Source organism: Triticum aestivum, chromosome 4A, assembly GCF_018294505.1.
Source record: "Triticum aestivum cultivar Chinese Spring chromosome 4A, IWGSC CS RefSeq v2.1, whole genome shotgun sequence".
Classification (NCBI taxonomy): Eukaryota; Viridiplantae; Streptophyta; class Magnoliopsida; order Poales; family Poaceae; genus Triticum; species Triticum aestivum.
Genome location: NC_057803.1, coordinates 109,715,838 through 109,728,818, shown reverse-complemented (window position 1 = coordinate 109,728,818; position 12,981 = coordinate 109,715,838). Strand labels below are relative to the sequence as shown.

General features: G+C 43.6%; 1 protein-coding gene across 1 annotated transcript; it reads right to left on the bottom strand.

Moving 5' to 3' along the window:
- Positions 1–1,065: 1,065 nt before the first annotated feature.
- Positions 1,066–5,630, bottom strand: LOC123085456 (heat shock cognate 70 kDa protein). Its single transcript, XM_044507092.1, has 2 exons — positions 5,271–5,630; positions 1,066–2,909 (listed from the first exon to the last, which is right to left on the bottom strand). Exons 1-2 carry the CDS (start codon positions 5,491–5,493, stop codon positions 1,366–1,368), a joined length of 1,767 nt encoding a protein of 588 aa, XP_044363027.1. The 5' UTR covers positions 5,494–5,630; the 3' UTR covers positions 1,066–1,365.
- Positions 5,631–12,981: the final 7,351 nt, after the last annotated feature.

Sequence of the window (12,981 nt, the reverse complement as noted above, 5' to 3'; positions counted from 1 at the left end):
AACTCACATTCAACTCCAACATGATTTGGTTGAGCATATGTGGGATCACCTTGGCAACCAATAGATGTATCTGCTCCCTTTCTTTTTAATATATTTATGACAATTTAAATTTCATTTGGTTTGTAAACTCTGAGATTTTAACTTGATTGTAAACCATGAGATTTTTGTTTGATTGTGAACTACATGATTTAAACTTTGAGCAATAGTTAGATTTGTATGTAAAAGAATATGAGCACATACCGGCCGCACGGATGAAATGTTTCGACGCGTTGGGGGCACTGACCAACAAAACTTGGACGGGCGGGCACCATCCAAAGCGCCGACCCAAACGAATAAAAACTGGACAAAACGTGTGTCGGTTTGCGTCGGCGCGTTGGAGCTGCCCTTATACACAACGTTGCATAATTTAAAGGAGACATGCACATGTTACATGATTGTCGCTAAAATCCCTTTAACTCTTAAACAAAAAAAAAGCTAAGTGGTTCGCCTATTTAATTACACCGAACAGAGGAAGAAGTATAACATAAGCATTGATGACATGTGCAGAGCCCGGGATCACAGCGTGTATCTCCCTGCAATCGGTCCGGATGCTATTGTGTTGTGTTGGTGCGCGTTTGGTCGAGCAATCATCCCGCCGCCGCGGTCTTTTGCGGCATGAATCGCTGCCGTGGTACACTTGCGGCAGCAGATTCAGACTCGGTCGAAGCGGCACCAAGCAGACACCTGCTCGACCCACATCTATCCACGCAACAACCTACTCGTTGCTGAAATGTAAAATTTGTCTGTATACTGTATACATTAGATAATGGTGAAACCACTGCCAGAGACAGAAAAAGCATCAGTACAAAATACCTACAAGGTCCAGCCACTGTTTTGTATGCGGTTTGCACATATGGAGTTGCAAACAAAAGTGCACGAAAACTCTCTTTTTTAAGACAGAAATGCACGAAAACTCTTGATGCATTTTTATGTGTTGAGCGTAGTAAGCTCACCAGAGACAGAAATTTCCAAAAGGCCCAACTCATCATGTAACCAGAACTAAAACTGGGCTGATGCAACAGGGGAAATTGCAAATGCCACAAATCACAGCCGGTGGTAAACCGAGACGGAAATCTCGCAAACCAACTGAACTGGCCGTACGCCGCAGATCAACAGCACCAAAAGTGCCTATTCATCAGGCAGATGGTAGACATGCAACCGATATATATAAGTTCACTCAGTTGTTCCAGAACCACATGAAGCATATTAACAACTATACTAGGCTAGAAGAATGGCCATTCCTGAAGTTGCAGAGGGCACTGATACTAAACATGAACTATAGCAAAAGCAGCGCGATCATAGGCTTGCAGAAGCACATTGAGCACCTTACCAGCCTCCGCCTTCGTTCTTTATCTTCTTAACTTGTGTCTTGTCTTCGGACAGCATCATGCGCTTCTTCTGCACCATGCGCTCGAACTCCTCCTTGCTCACCCAACCCTCCCCGTCTTCCTTCTTTATTATTTTCTTCATTTCCTTCATGTCATCCGACTTGTACTTCTCAGCATCTCGCACCATGCGATCAATCTCCTCTTTGCTCAGCCCACCCTTGTCTGTGATGATGGTGATGCTGTTCTTGTTTCCAGTCGTCGTATCCACAGCGGACACCTTCAGAATACAGTTGGCTTCGATTTCGAATGTCACATTGAACTGTGGCACACCCTTTGGCGCTGGGGGGACGCCGCAGAGAGTGAACTTGCCAAGGAGGTTGTTGTCTTTAGTCATCGACCCTTCACCCTCATACACCTTGAAGAGAACGCTGGTCTGGTTGTCAGAGATGGTCGTGTAGATCCGGTCCTTCTTGGAGGGGATGGTGGTGGTCCTGGGGATCACCACACTCATGAAACCACCTACTATCTCTACCCCGAGCGAGAGGGGCGTGACATCAAGAAGGAGCAAATCCTTCACCTTCTGGTCACATTCACCATTAAGGGCTGCGGCCTGGACAGCGGCACCGTAGGCAACAGCCTCATCAGGGTTGATGCTCTTGCAGAGCATCTTCCCATCGAAGAAATCCTGGAGTAGCTGCTGCACCTTGGGGATCCGGCTGGAGCCACCCACGAGCACGACATCATGGATTTGGGATTTGTCCATCTTGGCGTCAGCGAGGCACTTCTCGACATGTTCGGTGCATTTACGGAAAAGGTCCATGTTGAGCTCCTCAAAACGGGCACGGGTGATGGTGCCATAGAAGTCAATGCTGTCGTGGAGTGAGTCGATCTCAAATTTTGCCTGCACCATGGAAGACAGCATTCTCTTGGCCCTCTCACAGGCCGCCCTCAGACGCATGAGCGCCTTTGGGTTGTTTCTGATGTCACTCTTGTGTCTCTTAAGGAAATCCTGCACAAAGTGTTCCACCATCCGGCTGTTGATATCCTGCCCGCCGAGGTGCGTGTCACCAGATGTGGCCTTGACAGTGAAGATGCCCATGTGAATTGTTATAATTGACACATCCAAGGTACCACCACCAAGATCAAAGATGAGCACTGTCTTTCCTTCACCTTTGCGAGATCCCTTGTCAAGACCGTAGGCAATGGCTGCAGCAGAGGGCTCATTGATGATGCGCATGACATTAAGACCAGCAATGGCGCCGGCATCAATGGTGGCCTGGCGTTGGGAGTCAGTGAAGTAGACTGGAACGGTGATGACAACATTTTTCACCGCTGTGCCGAGATAGGCCTCAGCGATCTCCCACATCTTGACGAGCATCATAGAGGAGATCTCCTCAGCTGCGAACCGTTTCACCTCATCCTTGTACTTCACCACAATCAACGGCCGGTCACCAGGGCCTGAAATGACCTTGAATGGGAATAGCTTGATATCTCCTTGCACACATGCATCGGTGAATCGACGACCAATTAGTCGCTTGGCATCTGAAGAAAATTGGAATAATTAGTTCCAGCATTTTATTTTGCAAAAGTAATGGTATATCACAAAATTCAAGATTTTAAGACTAATTTCACAGAATTGCATATTTAGGAACCAATTCCATCACAAAATGCATATTTAGATAGTAGTTTCAAAGCAATGCCAATTAGGGCAATCCCAGTGCACTATATCTTAAGCTATATAAATAGATGTTTAGATATAACAGTTCCAACGCATTATATATTAGTGCTTTTCTGAAATAACCCTCATTTATTGTCTTTTGTGAGAGAAAAGTTATGAGATGCCATTATATATTAGTGTTGTTTCTAAAAATAACCCTCATTTAATGTCTTTTGTGAGAGAAAAGTTATGAGATGCCTTGGATTTTGTGCTAAGATCAATATCTAGATTAAGATATGGTTGCTCTCTCTTTCTTCATTAAATAGGGTGCCACATCAAATTTTTGCCTATGAAACCATACTAAAGATACAAGCATTGGGAGTGGCCTTATGTAGGGTAAACTACAGTTTGCAATGCATTACACACAATGAGGCCCACAAACATCCAAACATCGTATCGCAAGGTATCCTATATCTGTTGCACAATGAACTTGTAGCTGTGAAGTTTACATCAACTTTTCTGCATGACTCATTTACGAACGAAATTCAGGGATATTTTATGCTAATAAACTAACATTCTTTTCCTGTCAAAAATCTATGGGATTTCCTGGATATATGTACATTTGGTTTTTGCAGGATGCTCCAACTAAAATGCCACTGACTGTTTACTTGTCAAGAAACTGCAAGCAGCACTCCTGCATATATTCAGTTTATAAGTATATATTCAGTTTACAAGATTGAAATTATCATCATGTATCTCATATATAATTTACTAATGAGAGGCTTCATAGAAATCCAATATTAATCACGAAAAGAAACATATATCTAGATCATGTAATTTCTAGACATGGCTGAGATGGTATCATTTTAACCCACATGCGTTGAGACAGCATCACAGCCAAGCTTTCAGGCACAAGCACAAGTGGGTATGACACATGTATTAATTTATATGACTCATTTTGATGTTTGTACCATATACAACACGAGATATGTATATTTTGAGACAGAACAACGGATATATAGAATTATTATGAACTAAACAAATTACAAAGTGATTATCTCTAAGCTACCACCTTATTTCTGAGGTAAAAAACAGGCCAGCTATCAAGTTAACTGGAAGAAAATGGCTTTTAAGTAAATCCATTATCTGTGGTTGTGCACATCACAATGATGCAGAGGCCAGGGGTGTACCCTCCTTTTCAATAAAATGTAATTTCATGACCTCTATTATCTATATGCATGGCTTGGATGATGTTGGATCTCATACTATATGCATATACTACCATGTCCTCTTTAGATTTGATATTACATGTGCGTTCTACAATAAAATCATATGCATCGAACTAAGATTTTGGATGAACGACAACAAAAAGAGAAGTCCTGTTTGCTACAATAGATTGATAGAGCACATAAGCTGATAAGAATATGGGTTCCAGTCATGTACAAGAACTAACCACATTTTTGGAAGAATAATCTATGAACAAATCCAACAAAGATTGTTGCATCTAGGTTGTGACATGGAAATAGGTCTGCAAATCCTACAATTGTAATATCATCCTACTGTAACACAATTAGGAAATCATACAACTACAACGCAACTGGAAACCATCTAATCAGAGACTTTGAAGGAACATAAAACTTCAATAGTAACTTTTCAGAAGTGTGTTCCTATTCGTTTTTGTTGCACAAGGATGCTGGTACTTTTGTTTGCTTCGTTACCTCTATTTTTCACAATATTTCACATCTTCAGATTGTGTATTAGAACTTCATGTTTTCCAAAATTGCTAGCCCAGTTGATGACTACCTGAGCTAATTTTTCGGTGTCAGATAACTCTAAATAATGTTAGTACCGGAGATAAGCCTTTCTAGACGTTCCCTGGCCATAAACAAAATCTAGTTTATTTTGGATATGTAGAAGGCAAGTACACCATTTTTTTGCACATGGATTTTCCCGATGTACGAAACAGGTTCGCGTGAAGAATCCAGCGAAAAGTTGGAGGGTTTTGCAGCGTAATAGTACTTTCTAGGGTATTTTAGGGTAAGCAAACAATTAATCGCGCGCCCAAATAAAAAGCGCATCACCACAAACAACAGCAGCAGCAGCAAAACAAGGGGGGGAAACATCGATGGCGGGGATCTTAACAAAGATCCATCGACCTAGCAAACTTGACGAGTGACGAACAGAGCTGCCGCTGCTGAGAAATCAAACATATAGACCAGCAGATCGAGATCAGATCTAGTTATTACCGAATACGGTGTTGACGGGGTTCGTGGCGGCCTGGTTCATGGCCGCGTCGCCGATGAGCCTCATGGTGTCGGTGAAGGCGACGCAGGAGGGCGTGGTGAGGTTGCCCTGGTCGTTGGGGATGACCTCGACGCGGTTGTGCGACGGCCGCCACACGGCCACGCAGGAGTAGGTCGTCCCGAGGTCGATGCCGATCGCCGGCCCGTCGCCCTTCGCGCCCGCCATCTCCGCGACCACGAGGCGCAGGCGGGAGGCGGCTGGGGAGGGGGGAGATTTTTTTCACTTGCTCTTTTTGAACTTTGGAAGAGGGAAAGTTAAGGCGGCGTTGCCTCCGTGATGGGTGGGAAACTGGGAACTGGGAAGGGAAGAGGCGGAGGGTTAAGGCTAGTCGTAGTGGGAGTAACTTAATAGTAACATAGCGCATTTCAAATTTTTTTTGCTTATGTAGCATGTAATTAATAAGAAGTGGTAACATAATATGTTACTGTAACATAGCACTTCTCAAAACAAGATGAGTCTACAAGCTAATAAATGAAGCCACATATGACACTACTAGTATGTTACTTTGTACTATGAAGATAGTAACTTAGTCTAGTATCATATGCATGACACTAATCTAAGTTACTTCCCACTATAACCAGCCTAATAATTAAGGTGGAGCGAACCTCCGGCAATAGTTATACTACAAAGACGGTCAAAGGAAAAAAAACACGGTACCATGAAACGGTTATCCTGAATGGTCTAGTATTGGGAAATGCGTACCGTATCGCTCTTCGGGGTTGTTTGGTTTCAGCCCAAGTTAGCCCCGCCAAATCGTTGGCGCTGTTGGCGAGCCAAAAAATTGGCCAACGATTCCACCGCCCTCGCCTTTACCAATAGATTGGCGTAAAAGAAGCAGAGGAAAGGTGAGGCGGGCTGGCGTGCCAATTATTTGGATCCCATCCAAACATGCACCCTACAGCTGGTCAATGACCAATTTTTTGGTCCGGCGCCTCAGGGCAGTAAACCAAACAGCCCCGAAATTTTTTAAGGACCAACCGAGGGATTATGAGGATAATTGGTTTGACGCCAATATTTGACATTGTCAATACTTGGCAAGCCAACAATTGGCAATATCAAAAGTTGCCAATAATTGGCAACTTTTTGTGAGGTTAACAAGTAAACATGGCAGCCAGCCAAGCACTAGCCGATATTTGGCATTTGCCAAATGTTGGCATGCCAATTTTTGGCATCAAACCAATTATGCTCTATAAGTTTATAACAATCTCGTCTCGAACGCTGATTCAACTGTTCGTTTTTCGGCATGAATCTTGAAAAATAAGATCTGCCATGTCACTTTTCTCGATCCTTCGTGTTTGATAGATATATACACCAGGGAGCGAACGACGAGGTTGCTCCCCTTCCCCTCGTCCCACATTGTATCCACTCACTCCGCCGCATTAGGAATGGATGGGAGGAAGAGAGGAGGTGCGGCGGGTGCGGCTCATCGGCAGCTCACCAATGTGGCCGAGCGGAAAGCGGTCCGGGTCCATCGGCTGGAGATAATGTCCTAGCAGAGGCCAAGCGCCGCCGCCGCGGGCGTCATGGCCGCCTTCCCTCCTCAAGCTCTTCCTGCGACGTTGATCATCACGCCTCCATCGCGCTCTGGTACGCCTACCTCTTCAAGCTCTTTGCTGACCGGCTTGAGGTGTCGTCACGCCACCTGCTCGCCCACGCCAACGTGGCCGGTGGCGGAGCTGCCTCTCTACGAGTGGTCCTAGCACGCTTGCTACTTGTGATAGGTGTTAGGATTTCCTCAAAGAGGAAGAGTGACGTAGTATAGTAATAGAATGTATTTCCTTCAGTTAAGAACCAAGATTTATCGATCCAATAGGAGATTCACGCAAACAAAGGTCGACAGTACCTGCAGACACACACAAAAATACTTGCACCTAACGCAGACAAGAGGGTTGTTAATCCCCTTATACTCGTTAATTGCAAGGATTAATTTTGATAGTGGTAGATATATAAATTGCAAAACTAAATAAAAGAAAATAAATTACAACAAGGTTTTTAGGATTTTAACAATATGAGGTGAACGGACTCGGGGGCTATAGACTTCACTAGAGGCGTCTCTCTCAAGAACATAGCAACGGTGGGTACACAAATTACTGTTGGGCAATTGATAGAAAAGCGCATAGTTATGATGTTATTCATGACAAGATCAGTACACAAGCATTTCGTCCGTGACAAATAAACCGTTAAACTTACTGACGCCTACTACTATACTCCACTTCGGGAGCGCTTCTATGCTTGCCTCTCTAGATATTAAGTTAATGACAAATAGAGTAATGCTTTAAGCATGATGACAAGATGTAGATAAAATAAGACCAAGCAATATGATCGAACCCCGACTTTACCCTTAGTAACAACAATGCAAATACGTGTCTCATTACTCCTCCTGTCCTAAAGTGAGGACACCGCAAGATCGAGCCTACCACAAAGCATCTCTCCCATTGAAAATAAATCAATCTAGCTGGGCAAACTAAACGAATAGATCAGACATAAATACAAAGTTATAACAATCACACATAATAAACTTCATAAATAACTCAATTACTTTCAATGAACAATTTGATCATAAACCCATAATTCATCGGATCCCAACAAATGCACCGCAAAAGATTACATCGAATTGATCTTCGAAGAGAACGTTGTATTGAAGATAAAAAAAGAGCCATCTAGCTACTGCTATAGACCCGTAGGCCCAGTGAGGAACTACTCACGCATCATCAGAGAAAAAAATTACTACTATGGACCCGTGGGTCTTGTGAGGAACTACTCACGCATCATCGGAGAGACAACAAGGTTGATGTAGTGGCCCTCTGCGATCAATTCTCCCTCCGTCGGAGTACCAAAAAAGGCCTCTAGATGGGATCGCAGAAGAATAGAGACTTGTGGTGGCGGAACAATTGTTTCGGGGCTCGCCCTGGGGGTTTTGAAATATTTGGGAATTTATAGCACTAGAATTAGATCATACGGAGCCACGAGGGGCCCACAAGAGGGCATGGCCCTACCCCCTGGGCGCGCCGTGCTGCCTTGTCGTCTCCTCGTCTGTCGTCTGGACTCCCTCCCCAAAGCTTCTAGGGTCCCTCCTGGTATAGAAAAAAATATCAAAATGTTTCACCGCGTTTGTACTTTGTTTGGTAGGATTTTCTGTAAAACCAAAAACATGCAGAAAACAACTGACACTGGGCACTGGGTTAATAGGTTAGTTCCCAAAAATGGTATAAAATGACATATAAAGCAAACACGATTGATAATATAATATCATGGAACAATAAAAAAATTATAGATACATCAAAGAAGTATCACGCCACGACGAGTACTAGTGCATCGCGCCCGTAGACACCGACGAGGGATGCTGCCGAGGTGATATGTCGTTGTTTCCCCTCTGCCACCACCAGCCATTCCCTCGGCATCAGAGGAGGTCGAGGACTTGGCCTCAAGGTTGAACTCGACCATTATGACATCCACACACAAGGCCTCTACCGGCATTGGCTCCCTCCCCTACAGGTAATACCTCACTTTCCCCCTTCAAATTGCCATGATTGTCCTAGGGAGAGGCACAACATATTTTGGGTGAAATCATGCATATCATTGTGTAGGTTGTACTTTGTAGAATGCCTGGCAATTTTTTCTCTATCCATGTTCATAAATGATGGCAATTTCATGCGATTGCCATGGCAAATTTTTATGTAAACACGAATTTCGCATCACAGCTTAATAGTATGTTGATTTTTGTAAAAATAAATTGACTAGTTTGATTGATGCTGCTTTTCATACTTGTTGATGGCGTCTTGGACTTCCTGGCCTAAGGGGTTATCACCATGACCACATGATAATTTACAAGTGGGCCACATTCATCGGGCCCAAAAGCACCAAGCTAGGATGTTTCCAAAGACTTGGCGCCTACTGCAAGACTAAGAGGTCATTTGTGTCGTGATCCCCTTAGATGCAACCGACCTATGTGTAAACCCTAGACACCCCCAGTACCAACATAAACTGAGGGTAGGGATCATATAGATGATGACTCATACGCACACAGATCCCGCGATAGATCAACATGTAATCTGTACTCCGTCGAAATCAATACAATCAAACGGGACGTAGGGTATTATCTCTTCGAGAGAGCCCGAACCAGGGTAAAATCTTGTGTCTCTGTTACCATGACACCAAGGATGCTTGTTCACCCCGCTCCTACCTGAGATCTGTTGGCTTTGACTCCAACATTGGTGGCCCATACAGGTCCCTCTGAGTGGTCGCAGTGGTTCGATGGCACTCCGGATCAACGACCAGGTTGGATCGACATGACTTTCCTGTAGGGACAACTCTTTGTCTTTGGAAGTGTGACCCTCTTCACTGATTCGGATGGCTGCCTCGAACAGATCAAAACTAAGCCCCTGGATGGATCATCAGATCCGAGAACCTAAAATACGCTGCGGACTCCCGTGGCGAAGTTACCTTTTTGAGCTGGGTGTCAAACCTGGTTGAAGATCATGACAGAGCACCCGTTTAGACCATGGGGTCAATCGTGGCTCAGGATGATGGCGAAGCTAATGTCTTAGATCCTACACTGAGGCTAGATCCGACCTTGAGCCCGTATCCGAGCACCACGCCAGACGACCATACGGTCGGTCTGGTTGCAGATGAGAAACTGAGCCCATGCCAGATCGGGTCTTAGGAAAATTACCATTGGTCCTAACTCTTGACCGGGACATGGATGAAAACAAGAAAATACTTCTGAACGATATGTTAGATCGGATTCAAAAACTCGTGATCTCGGATAATCAAGCCTCGGTTTATGATGAGATCTAGGAAACACCGAGGAAGGTCGAAATTTGCGACCCACCCACCATCGACCTAGTCACCAATGTCGAAGATTTAACCAACATTCTCACAAAGTGCCTCTAAGGAGACAATCGACATGGATGACGATGCGAGAGAATCTTTGGACAATGCACCACCAGCTGTTGCGCGCACAGGACGATGGACCGTAACCTCCACATATGACGTCTACATGGTAGACACCCCCAAGAGCAGAGGAGGAGATAGCCCCAGTCACGGGGACAGAGGCCTTCACTATAGTGGGGACGGAAACACCAACAATGGTGGTGGCGACAAAAGAAATGACAACGGGAAGGAGGCAACAACAATGACGAGGAGGATTACAACCCCAATGGTGATGTGGAAAGAGTCCTCAGCCCCAACGATAAGGATGCCCTGAACCAATCTCTAGACAATCCCAACTATGACACATTGTGTTAAGGCTGGTCAGTGCTACTTGTGATAATGTTGGGCTTTCCTTAAAGAGGGAGGGTGATGTAGTGTAGTAGCAAACGTATTTCCCTTAGTTAAGAACCAATGTTTATCGAACCAATAGGAGACGCCACACATACAAACACAGACATACACTACAAAAAAACACTTTCGTGATAATACAGGTTTGTCACAGTAGGTCACATTTTCTGTCATGCATGTACATCTGTGACAATTTTATGAAAAAATCAAGATAGTCATACATGTGTTGTCGTAGAAGTGTTCCACGACAATACTAAAATTATCATCACGAAAGTGTCCACTTCCATGACGATAAATGGCGCGTCATAGAAGTGTTTTGTCAAGGGTAACCAAAATGTGGCATCCACCGTAACAGGCTGCCTTTAACATATCGGATTCGGGTTTGGATCCGATAACCCGTTAAAAGCCCGGACCAATGGCGATTTCCGTGTGTAAAATTCCTCGCCAGAGGATTGCTACCTCTTGATCATGCATTGGTTTTCCCTTGAAGAGGAAAGGGTGATGCAGCACAGTAGCGTAAGTATTTCCCTTAGTTTTGAGAACTAAGGTATCAATCCAGTAGAAGACAACACACAAGTCACCTAGTACTTGCATAAACAATCAAGAACCTTGCAACCAACGCGATAAAGGGGTTGTCAATGCCTTCACGGTCACTCACAAAAGTGAGATCTAACAGAGATAGTAAAGTAAATATTTTTGGTATTTTTGTTGTTGTAGCGACCCGACCCGTATGGATCAAGTCTCTGTGCTTAAGTGTCATCCCTGGATCGGTATGCTGACACACACAGTACTCGAGGATTTATAACAAAGGTAAATCACATGTATAAAGTAACATAAATACTATTACCTCAATCCATGTAGCGGAAGTAACAACAAGGTTGTGGATTCCCATCAACACCAACGGCGAAGTTGAGTGTAGACATCGTAACCCTAACGTATCACTTACTCATCGTAAGAATCCTGCAACATGAGATGTTGCATCCATGTAGGTCAGTACATTGAATGTACTGGAAAATTCACACCATAGGATAAAAATGAGAATGGCTATCTCTATATGCATATTTGGCTCGTGGAGGCTCTAAGTTTAATTTTGCATAAAGCTAATTTTTTCCTACAACAAAGGAATAAATTTTATATAACTACAAAGTTTGTTGAAATTATTGAGAAGGTAACCCCAACTCAATCCCAAATCGACATTAACCCAACAAATTATTGATTAAATAGAGTGATGCGATCAACATAATGATTCAAGTACCAGATACTCAAGATGTCCATAACCGGGGACACGACTAATCATGATTAGTTGTACACTCTGTAGAGGTTTGTGCACTTTTCCCCACAAGACTCGATCTCCTCCATTGGATTTCTCGCACTTCTTGGTGTTTGAGAAACGGATGACCGAGACACAATCTTTCCGAAGAGGTCCCCTTAACCGATAGATAGGCCGGTACACCTACAATCCCCTACATCTGCTAGCCCATCATGGAAAGGTTTTCCACAACTTACTCAACTATGACAGAGCCCATAATGGCTTGTGGCTGCACACAGAAGTTTCTAGCATGAACAATTTTATGATCCCTTTGAGTCTGGGTGGCGAACCATAGGATCATTACACGGATACCCCGGGATCTCCTAGGACAACACTAGATTCCCCAGGTGTCCGGGCAAGCCACTGGTATCCCCAGGGTGCCCCAACCAATCCACCCAGATGTGTATTAAATTAGCCACCTTAAGTTAACCCTTAGATATAAATAACTCTCACATCTTTCATGAATCTCACAAACCAATCCACGTCTATGAGCATAGCATAGAGGTATAAGCATAACGTATTAACACCCGGGGGTTTGTATATAAGATAGTAGGTTCCTACCTCATCAACTACTTCCCAAATACCCACATGTTATCACATCCTACTCATGCAATGTTTGAGGGTGAAACCAATGCATAAAAACTGGGTATGAAAAATACGATCAAAGTGTGAACTTGCCTTGTACTATTGATGAAGATGTTTCGCACTCATAACTCCTGATAGTTCTACTCATCACACTCCGTTCAATCTATCTTGAGCAAGCAATTGCATACATAAGCACTCATGCAAAAGAATCGAAAAAAGATCTCGGAAAACTTCGAAAACAAGCAATTAACTCTTGCAACAGAAAACAATTTCTAACAGTACCAAAATTAAGCGAATTTGGCCTTATCATAAAGTTTAGGTCAAGAGCTTCGATTTGCAAAAAGAATCAAATAAATCAGAATTATGAAACTCAAGTTATGATCAAAAGAAGTTTGAATATGAATATGTTTGAAATCAAATTTTAAACTTTCAAAAATATGATTAAGTTGTTTTACCGGATAGAGGGGATCATAACGAAG